This window comes from Botrytis fragariae, assembly GCF_013461495.1.
Source record: "Botrytis fragariae strain BVB16 chromosome Unknown tig00000045, whole genome shotgun sequence".
Classification (NCBI taxonomy): domain Eukaryota; kingdom Fungi; phylum Ascomycota; class Leotiomycetes; order Helotiales; family Sclerotiniaceae; genus Botrytis; species Botrytis fragariae.
The window spans coordinates 2,669,114-2,680,135 of NW_023500991.1; the positions used below are offsets into that span (position 1 = coordinate 2,669,114).

General features: G+C 43.0%; 3 protein-coding genes across 3 annotated transcripts; 1 reads left to right on the top strand and 2 right to left on the bottom strand.

The window, feature by feature from the left end:
* Window positions 1-982: 982 nt before the first annotated feature.
* Window positions 983-3,625, bottom strand: Bfra_003989 (putative cdc45-like protein; the record flags this gene model as incomplete). Its single annotated transcript, XM_037334395.1, has 3 exons — window positions 983-1,742; window positions 1,835-2,919; window positions 2,969-3,625. The coding sequence occupies 3 exons, from the start codon at window positions 3,623-3,625 to the stop codon at window positions 983-985; spliced, it is 2,502 nt and encodes an 833-aa protein (XP_037194482.1).
* Window positions 3,626-4,616: 991 nt separating this feature from the next.
* Window positions 4,617-6,761, bottom strand: Bfra_003990 (putative fad dependent protein; the record flags this gene model as incomplete). Its single annotated transcript, XM_037334396.1, has 5 exons — window positions 4,617-5,482; window positions 5,526-5,676; window positions 5,724-6,153; window positions 6,227-6,345; window positions 6,720-6,761. 5 exons carry the CDS (start codon window positions 6,759-6,761, stop codon window positions 4,617-4,619), a joined length of 1,608 nt encoding a protein of 535 aa, XP_037194483.1.
* Window positions 6,762-9,104: 2,343 nt separating this feature from the next.
* On the top strand, window positions 9,105-10,336 carry Bfra_003991 (uncharacterized protein; the record flags this gene model as incomplete). Its single annotated transcript, XM_037334397.1, has 3 exons — window positions 9,105-9,230; window positions 9,321-10,175; window positions 10,244-10,336. The coding sequence occupies 3 exons, from the start codon at window positions 9,105-9,107 to the stop codon at window positions 10,334-10,336; spliced, it is 1,074 nt and encodes a 357-aa protein (XP_037194484.1).
* Between the last annotated feature and the right edge of the window lie 686 nt (window positions 10,337-11,022).

Below are 11,022 nucleotides of genomic sequence, written 5' to 3' on the forward strand. Positions count from 1 at the left end.
TTTGGTGGAGGGATAACCTTGACGCGATTGTGATCTTAACTACTCGTGAATAATAGCATTGCCACCACGAGTTTTGCGAGTTTCGCATAACTTTTCCAGTGCAATAGTACCAATGGAACTTGCCATGTACGTGATGCTGGGGCTGCAAGCGCCAGGGAACACCATTTCATTGAGACACGGGATGTTGAAGGGACGGGATTGAACATATATTTACTCGTATACCAGGTTTAATTGGCTGCAACAGTTTCTGTATCCTGATGCACTGCGAGGCAAATTCAAAGGCAGACTCCTGCTATATCACAGCCACACAGAGAGGCCGAATGAAGAACCAGCACCTGGATATCCCAAGCCATGTTATCTGAGGATTATCCAATAAAGAAGATATATAATCATTGAATGTAGAGACGATGATAAATAAGATGACTGGCCGAGGGGAGAACAAGATGTAGCCATCTGCTAGTCTACCCAGTTGGCCCGTGCGAGACAAATTATCTCGTGACTTTTGCGAATAGGATGAGTGAGAATGCCCTCCATTCATTCCTTGGGCCCGTATACTACGAGTTGGTTCTGCTTCTATTTTTCTACTCACTCCGTCACTGTATAGTTCGCATATATCAACAATTGTTAGAACGTGATATTAAATCATCGTCGGAGTATATATTTATATGTGTTGAATCGATTCATTCGTTTATTCAAGCAATAATCCCGGGAGTATCATACCAGCTATCCATCCATCCAAGACGCTATCCATAAAAACAGGTATACTCATACAATACATGAGCCCTAATGTGCTCAAAAAAGGAGACCGCGACCCTTTCATCCGCCATGCCATGCAATACCATGCAATGTATTTAGCAATCCATTCCCATCCCATATGAACCTAGCCTAGTCAAGCTTTCGTAATCATTATCTACACCTCACTCCTGTTTCCAGTCCCATTTTCCTTACACCCTCTACCACCCAATTCAGACCCAACCAAATCCTAACCAACCACACCTTTCAAGCTCAAACTCTCCAAAAAGCCCCCCAAATCCTCCTTCTTAACCTCCACCACACAATGTTCAAAGCTATCAATCCTCACCCTCGCGTTCGTCTCCTCTACCACCTCCTGAAACGCATTCCCGAATTTGTTCCTTCCAAACCCCTTTCCTCTCTCCTGTTCATCTTCATCTTCATCTTCTTCCTCTTCTTCTGATTCCGACTCCGAAGATTCTTCTTCTGTTTCGTCGTCTTCTTCGTCATCTTCTTCTTGACCTCGCTCCGCTCGTGCTGCTTGTTTTGCCGCACGTTTGTCATCACGGATTTTGTCTTTATTTCTCCTCCTCAGAGCTCTTGCCGCTTCTTTTTCTTCCTTCTTCTTCGCCTTTTCCCTCGCAGCTTTCTTATCACCAAAGCCCCACCCACCTATTCCACCCCCTCCCCCGCCAGTACCAACAACCACATAAACGCCCCTGACTTCGTTCAAACCCGCAACAACCAATGGGGTACCTCTCCCACCATTTCCTAGCTTTCCTTTGCTTTCTCTTTCCTGTTCCGCAATCGCTTCACCGATCCAGAGTGCGAGTTTGGTAAGCGCAGCTGGATGAGTGAATAGTTGGACATCTGGGCCATCTTTTACTACTGCCATGCGGAAGGCGCGTAAATGTTTGATTTGTCGTTTTTCAATTAGTGAGGTTCCCGTGCGGAGAATTGCGCGGTGGAGATGTTGAGCTATGGGAAGAGCGAGTTTGAGTTCCTCGATTCTGTTTTTATGGTGTAATCAGTATTGAAATCTTATCTTCTCACAGTCAGGGATAATGGAGGAATAGACGAAACAACAAGGGGGAATGCTTACTTTTCAAGGGCATCATAAGCATCCCAAAATCTCCCAACCCATTCCTCACCCTCCAAAACACCATCTTCATCACTAGTCTCCTTAGTCTCTCGACTTCGATCCCATGCACCATTCTCTAGAGTGGTGACTGCCTTCTTCCCAACCTCCAAGATTGATCCCACTACAACACCAACATCCTGAGCACTAAGTGTTGCCTTCCAACCCCAACTTCTGACGAAACCCCATCCTTCTTTTGAGCCTCCGCGATCTCTTCCATCTGTGTCTGCACTTGGGACAAGATCGTCTAGTCCATAAAGTTCCGAGTATTTTAATAACTTTGTTCGAAGTCCTCGTTTAAGCTCCATATCCATGTGAGTATAACTCTGCTTGCATTGAACAAGACTTACTCCCATCTTTGCCAGTAATTTATGTAGTCGCTTTCGCCCACTATCTGACCAAATGTGCAATCTCGCTGATAAGTATGGAGAGTGCAACATGCTATCATATAGACTCCAATGTCTAATGAGGAGAAATTTTGGCTCTGGTGATAGACGGATACTTGTATCCGTTGGACTTCGCGCTGTTGTCGGTATTATGCCACTGTTTTCTGGTGACATATTTCGATTCGAATTAAAAGCCGAGTCAGAAAGCTCTGGGGGATTAAGGCGTCGTACTTCGTCTCGCAGAAGTTGTCGTGTTCGTGATCCTCGGGAGCCTAACCATCCTGACGGCGACGACTTTTGTGTACTTACGGCGATTCCGATTGCCGATCGACCATACAATTCTTGAGAGCTGACTCCAACTATTGTCATCCAGAGAAGATCGTTATCTTCTCTCCCCAATTCTGATGCCAAGGAATACATCATTGAAGATATCGGTTCGGAATATGATGCACCGAGATTATAATACGTTTGGAGAACCATTTCATTCTTTCGACGCAATCTTCGTAATCTTCGCCGCAATGCTCTTGGGGAGGGTGGTTTAGGGAGTTGTGCTGGCGAGGGCGATACGGACCGTGAATGTGAATCTGAGAATATTGTCGGGTCGTTTAGTGATAGTAGTCCACGTTGAGGAGCACGAGTTGGAAATTCTGGAATTGGACTTGACTAGTATCATTGTTAGCAGGCATAGATTAATAAACTCTAGGATACCTACCGAGTTGCTTCTCCGCCTCTGCCGTGGTCTATCATCCTCGACGTCAGTATCATCTTCCTCATCTCGATCCGACCAAGACTTTCTCTTTTTCCCTGGCAGCTTAACTGGAGTTTCTTCATTGGCATCGCTCTCGCCTTCTGTTTCGCTACCCTCGCTATCATCTTCATGATCTTCAATCTCAGGCATTTCTACTAATGCCAAGTATGCGTCCTTCTCCGCTTTCATATCTTCTTCAATATCCCCGTCGTCAAAGACAATAATCCCACCTTTACCTGGCTTATAATTTCTTGCAATCATTCCACCAACTACACCCTTCGGTGGTTCAGATATAATTTCTCCGCCTTCTACTTCATGCGATATCAATGGAAAGCCCCCGAAGACATTCCCTAAATTCCAAGGTCGTCTTGCATCCACGACCCAAACTTCTACACCACCATAACTGGCCTCGTCTGCCTCTGAATCAAAGCCCAACAACGCTCCCAGATCAACCAAGCCTCCGACACCTAAGCAAACCACAACACCCCCACTACCTCCATGATTTCCATCATGGGTTGTATAACATTCTGCCCCGCTTTCTCCAGATCTCCATATCCAGCAATTGGTTGTATCTTGTGAGGAATATAATCGCGTTTGAGAAGTTGGGTAAGAATTCGACATCCGCATAGGGCGTCAGGTTCGAGAGCAACGAGTATAAGGACTGGCGGAGATAAAGGATGATGAGTCTTTTGAAGGTGGAGATATAGTGTGGCAAGTTGTGAGCGTGGTAAATACATGTTGAAAGATGCAGAACGCGTCAAATAATGTGCCAATTATGGCAGATTATATTGCACCTCTGCTGGAGTCAAATTCCAAGTCTGCGGTTCGTCTTTAAGTGTAGTTAGGGACGCGTTTCGATATCCGGAACTGGTTGGACTTATTGTGCGAAAGACGACATTGAAACTTTGTGGATCTTAGATTTAGTGCCAGAATCGAATTCTCGTATATTCAAATATCAAAATGAAATGTATTATCATGAATTATATTGGTTGTTAAAAAATTGTGGGCGTTTTGAAATGTATGGGTGTAGTCGTAATTGATTTATGAGAAAGTCGCGATTTCACTTGGACGCGCTTTCGCTAAATTTCATGCAAGGTTGATTATTCTTTCACATCCAACCGCTCAACTCATTTCATTCCGTCTCACCTCTCAGACAACATACATATGCTTTCACTTCACACAGCCATCAGCAGCAGCAGCAGCAGCAGTACCATCATGATCTCTATCTACCGTGGTATTTCCACTTATATATGTGAGCATGAATTAACCATTCACTTGTTTAAAAGGATGAATATATGGTGCGTTTTTGGATTCAATCGTCGCAATTCGTCGCTCATCGTGCTACGGATATCATAAACAATCGTCTGAAAAGTATAGCAACTTGCCTATTACTCTTTTCACAGGTATGGCATGGAGAATCGCAAACATCAGACGACATATATCGTGGGTAGAGATTGAACGATTTGCTTGTTCTGGATAAATCAATCGAATTTATCACGGTACACAGTGAGTAATGATGTACTGTTAACTGTTCGCTTCAACTCTGAACATCTCTACTTGTTACCACAACCATGCTTCATATATTGAGGGTATCTTGAAGATAATTGCCCTCTCATCCGACTGTCTGCTCCTCTAATCCTCTGTTGTTCCCACTGCCATTAAACAAATTAAATTCGGAATTAGGAAATTTCCCTTCGCTCCAGAGATTATATATCCGAGGACTTTCTTCTTGCTTCTCCTCTTGTTTCCTCTTTTCGAACCTATCACGGAGTTTTCCCATCTTGATTTCATCTTCTTTCAACCATTCCTCGGAATGACCTTCTACTTTCTGTCCTCCACTCGACGCAGCATCTGCGTTGATCCAATCTACCAATTCACGAACATACTCAGGTTCTCGTCCTTCATTTAAAGCATGAAAAGCTCTCCCGAACCCCTTTTCTATTACCCTAAATCTATATTCTTTTCTCATTTCTTCCTCGCGTGGTAAGTATGCTTTGCCAGCGAATACAGCCGCGAGTGTAATGGCTTGGAACTCGAACAAGGAAAAGGTCGACACGTAATATGCTGTACCGACAAATGCAAGTGTTGGATCTGGTATATAGAATATGTCTTTGTGAAGATTGTGGACTTGCGTTCCGTCAGTTACAAGGACCGTTTCATTTGCTTCGGCCGGGGATATCAAATCGTTATGATACGGATGCAGAAACGGATACGAAATATGATATCCTGTGCAAATTATTACTTTATCAATATCACTGAGCGTTGTCCCATCTTTCAAGTGAGCGACCCCTCGGCCTTCATTACTCGTCTCGAACTCAAAAGACACGCATTCTCCAACTCTCTTCGCGCTTGGAGGTAAAAAACTAAGTGGAAGGTCAAATTGACCACCTCGGGTGGATTGATAAACTGTCTTGGCTACGCCGTTGATCTCTCTAGCAATGTCTGTCGAGGATACACTCCCCCAATTAAAAGAACGTTCTCACAAAAGTCAGTTAATAGTAGTGCTATTGAGTGCTATTACTTACCTGGCCTGCGAGTTCTTGAGGTCTCCTGTATGCTTTTGAGTGCATAACTCTTCCAGGATAATTTCTCTTCCATTCCTTCAATCCTTTGATATCAGGCACTCTGTTGGCGTGATAATGTCCACTTGCCACAACTATTTTGTCAAATGCCTGCAACGAGTCAGTATTCGCTTGCAGATGCCCACGCGGCAATTTACCTCTTCATGTTCCAAGAACTCCACATTTCCGTCTTGAGTTCTGTTCAGCAGCTTTGATCTCACAATCCATCTCCCATTTACTTTCTTGATCGTTTCGACTTTTGTATTGTACTTGAGGAAACGTTCTAGGTGAAATCTTTTGGCATAATCGTTCAGATATTCACCAACAACCTTCACATTGACGAAATCACCTGTACCCTCCTTCCACGGGTGGTCTTTCATTTCTTGGAGTTTAGTTGAGATGTTTGTTGTCAGACCAAAATATGCAGGACCTGGTGGTGCGTGCTTCAATTTGAGTATTTCTTCCCGAGAAAATTCTGATTGCGACGTAGCATCCTCGCAATCTGAATCCGCCTCTGAGTAGAGGCCTGCAACTGATGGTAAAACTGATGGATATCTGTATTCAAGCGGCTTTCTTTCATCATATGCCCTAGCTTCTCGTATTAATTTCAGTCTTTTACTCGCGGGCTTTAAAAAGAACTAGGTATAGAAATCTAACTCACCAAACGCCTCCGGGTTTTGAGGATCGTTCAAAGATCGTCACGTCAAGTCCATAATCTATGAGATGTCTCGCAGCCGCTAGTCCACTGACACCCGCACCGATCACAGCAACTCTTTCAAACTTTAAGCCCATGTTACGTTTGTATGCTTCCAGATCAAAGTGAATCCAATCCCACATTCAAATTATAACAGGAAAATAGTTTTGACAAAGTTTCGTGCTATCTTCGCGTGGTCCATTAATTATTATACGAAAAATCAACCTTGACGCTGTTATCAGAATGCGAAGTCAAATGTTTTTGAATGCGGTCATGCATTGATATCTATATGCTTTGCACTTATCCCTGGATGGAGTTCCGAAATATTGTGTGATGGCTGCAGCCATCTCGCCATATTTCGCTTCCGCACACTGATTGACCAATGACATCAAGCATTTTGGGAACATCCCCCGCAAGGGTAGTAATACGTTTGACGTGATTGCAGGCTTTCATAACATACCACGGATACAACGGGATCTGCAAATGTTTCAAGAATGTCCATTTATTTGGTGATTGCTTTGGGAAATATCTAGCACGTAAAGAAGTCACATCGGTATCACGTGGTTCGTAGTACAACGACGACACTGCGTTTCCTGAAGTGACAGAAACCGATTCGTTTCTCCATTTCAAACAGTGAAAAGCGATGAATGATTAGGGGCTGATTTTATCTCTTGATGGTACTGGGTATAGCGATATCATACTCACTGTTATACAAAGCTTGTGCAGTGAATCGACGGCCCAGGAACGGTGAATATTTTCTTTGCAATATCAATTGCACAATGGCATTTTTAAGTGTTATTAATAAAAAATCTTTTAGGATTCAGATAGGAGAATATTCAAGAGGTCCTATGGAAATCAAGTCAAGTGTGTGTACCTTTGGGATAGTGCTTGGAAGGCCACACAGCAAAGGGTTTCAATACGAAGGGTCTTTGTTGAACCACAACTTTGTTATTTGGTTCATCACTCCAAACACTTTTTCTCAAAGCTTTGAAACCTGTGATTTTCCAGTATGCTATGAGAGTGGGTTTAAGAGGCAATGTGAAAGATGTGATGTTGATGATGGCCGAAGGTCAAAATAATTTCTTATGATACCAAGCCGTATTCACTACTCAATTGTTTCATCTCACCCTCTCAACAAATTTTCCCCAATCTTGTCTTTTCGTTTCGTTGTTTACCATCGTCACAAATAATTAGTCAGAAGGTCTCATTGTGCCGCCACAGCGTCAAGTGCGATCTTTAGCTGAGTCTCTTATCCACTGGTCTCTGGTCTCGTAGGCACTTCGAGAGCCGTTATTCATGAAATTTGGCAGCCGTATTTTTCAACTACCAATACTGCCACAGCGGTAGACCCTCACGATAAGCATACCGTAACAGAAAGCCAACATAGCACTTCATTCTCCGCAAAAGCTTCACAAACACAGAGCTATCACAATCCCTCACAAAACAACATATCGATCTCCTCCTCGCGACCGCGTTCACACTAAGCACAGCGCTTGCTCTTTATTTCACGATGAATTCTACAATGTGTCCATCATTCCTTGAAGACTCGGACCTCAGCGGTGTAAGTCTCATTTTTAAGCCATGGCATACTCTCGTCTTCTAACCAGAATCACATTTATAGTCTGCGGTGACGCTACTCATTTGCGCAGTGATTGGCACAGTGTGTTTCTTCTCTATATGGGAAAGGCGCAATTTGCTATATTTTCACTTCTAGGCGTTTTAAGAATAATAAAGTCGGGGCTGGGGAGGAAAAGGGACGAGGGTGGAATGGAGTTGACTTGCGGGACATGATGGATAAGAAGGCGTTTGGAGTGAACATTATCTTGTTTGGGCTCTGCGCCTATGATGCGGAGTTCCTTGTTTGGAAAGATTTCTGGGTGGTTTCTCGGGATCTGTCAAGCATAGGTTGTCAGGTGTCCATGATATCAAGGCTATGCCAACCACCAATACACAAGGTCAACAAGTCTCTTTCACATCACTCTCAATGTCAAGGACTCGCAGAAAAAAGAATTGTGGGCAACTCTGATCCTTATTGTGCTCGTGGCAGTAATTATGTTTGATATCAAATCTGGTGACTCAGAAACACGAAAAAGGAATACATTGAGCAACCTACTCTATGTAGTACATATCTATTTTCTCTCACTTATATTAACCCTCATCGGCAGAATTGGCTATTCAGCAATATACATATTGTACATTGCAAAAGTTGACAATGGCGAGGAATGCTTAAAGGTTATTCCACTCATGTTCTGGAGGTAGATATTGTTAGTGAATACCACAAAATTCAAGATCATGTTAATTGGATGAATTCTGTCTATAAAAGACATTCCCTCCAGTTCATTATCATTATTCCTTCTACAACTATTTATTATCAGCATCTGTTCCTCACAAGATATCTTCTTCTGGTCCTTCAATATCTTCCATTATATACATACTTCCTGCATCAAACACAAGCAGAAGATTGTAAGAGGTGTGATATGTTTATGTTATGAATTGAAAATTGACACCTCTCAATGGGTTCATTCAAGAATTACACTGTAGGACTACAAAATCTCAATCCAAGAGGAATTTCCTTTCGAATTCCTTTCACTTTCCTTTGCAATCTTTACTCTTCTGATCCGAAGATGGACCAGGAAGATACTGGTCTATCCGAAGGTGAAGCTGTCGCGTCGCGTCACGAACAATTATTCCGTTCCGAAGCCATCCTCTTCCCATAGCAGTCTCGACTCAGCTTCTTCTTCTTCTTCTTCTTCTTCTTCTTCTTCTACTTTTCAACAAAACAACTTCGAACATTTACACCTTTCTCCCATCCATTGATCAATAAGATAGATCGACAGCAAATAACATGGACATAGTCGAAGTAACCATGGAGGAAGAAGAGACAATAGTTCCAAACAAGGAGGAACAACAGTCGATTCAAATCCATGATGATTATAAGAATTCTGGTGCTGTTGCTCAGTGGGAGCAATTCGTAAGTGAATTTTAGAAACCAATCCAAGAATTCAACTATTCTTTTCCCTTACTGGAGAGTCCTATACTAACTTTCGATGTTTTATTATAGTTAAAGTCGGCTCACTACAGCTCAACCCTTCCTGCAGGATATCTCGAAGTTGACAAACTCCAAGATGACCCAACATTCTGCATCCAAACCTTCCTTCCCCCCTTGGAAATGGAAGCTCGGTGTGCAACTCTTATTGCACAATTCCACTCCTTCAAGGGCATTCCTCAGCAAAGTCGACTACGTGTCTCCGATCTTGCTTACTACAATCTCGCACATGACACTGCGGAGACCGAAGTTTGGCGTGGAATTCTCAACTTTCGTCAACCCGATGCGACATGCATCAAAGCTGTTCCTCAATCTCAACAAAGCGGAGATAGCTCCATCGAAGAAGATCGTGCTAGGGCAAGCTGGCACCCGGTCTTTGGCCACTTAGTTCGTCCTGCTCCTCGAGAGCCAAGCCTTAGAAGCTGGGGATCGGAAGGTGACCTTGCTGCCTTTCGCTGTGAGGGTACCTCTGCAAGACTCACGCGCGCACCCACTTTTGGTAGTAGCACTGCTTCAGATCGCGAATGGGTCTCGAATGTTCTAAACGGCTACCTCAACGTTTCGGACGAGTGGATTGTATACGATGAGGCTGATGCGTCTTCTCTCGGTCTTCCAGAGAGCGTTATTAGCAATTGCTCAGCTCTTATCAATCATGATCATGAGTGCACCGCTCCCTCCAACCTCTTCCCTGCTTCGCCCGTCATTAGTCTTGGTCCTGCTCCAGCTGCAACAGGTATCGAATATACTGGCCCCAATCCGTCAGCAACACTTGATCAACGTCTCGACGATCACGCAGATGCGTCTATTGCCAGCGACGATGGAGACTTGGAGAGTGCTAGCCTTCGCAGAGCTGAGCGTCCCTACCTCGTCGTAAGTTCTCATCATCTATGGCCTTGCTGCCACTTCTTTGTTTATTGCTAATTCTATGTGTCTTATAGATCTTCGTAATTGTCATTATATGCTTCGTTGCTGGCTCGATTGCTGCTATTGTTGGAGCATTTGTTTTTGCTGCTAGAAGGGGTATTCTTTAGTTTTTGTCATTAAATGAGTGATGGATTACAACAATGGGACGACATTATGTAACGGTTTAATTCCAGATCAGGGCTTATGAAGTACTCAGCTGATAATTATCGGCTGGTTGTTGCTTCTTGTTTCTTTAGGGTTTAGTAAAGGAATGGGTCAGTCTGGTTGAGTAGGATGATGCTTTAGTGAATGTATTTCTGCCATTCTATGGCTTAATTAATAATTCACTGTTATGATTTTAATATTTTTTATTAGTGAATGGCTGTTTGGTGAGCGTGCTATCTATAATTTGTATCTGACATCGATGGAATGTCCGTAATGAGAGGTATCGATATAACTAAACAACCACAAGCACCCATCTGATGACATCTAATCAGGTATCTCCAATGTTCGCTTTCATTTACAAACTGAAGATACTCATCTCTTATTTCCTGTACGACATAATCTACTTGTTTGGCTTCTATTCAGAAATCATGAAAGTTTGTTATGTATGTTCTTTCCCTCACTTTGAAGATTGATAGAACTCATCGCATACTCCATGTGACTACAATTTCAAAGTTTCCAGTATAGACTGAGGGATCTTAGCTATTCATTCTAAATATTTGAGATGGTATGTCTTGAAACTCTAAGATTGTTCTAATATTATGAATGAACTTTCAAACAACTCCAGTGTATTGTTCCTAGATGTACAAAT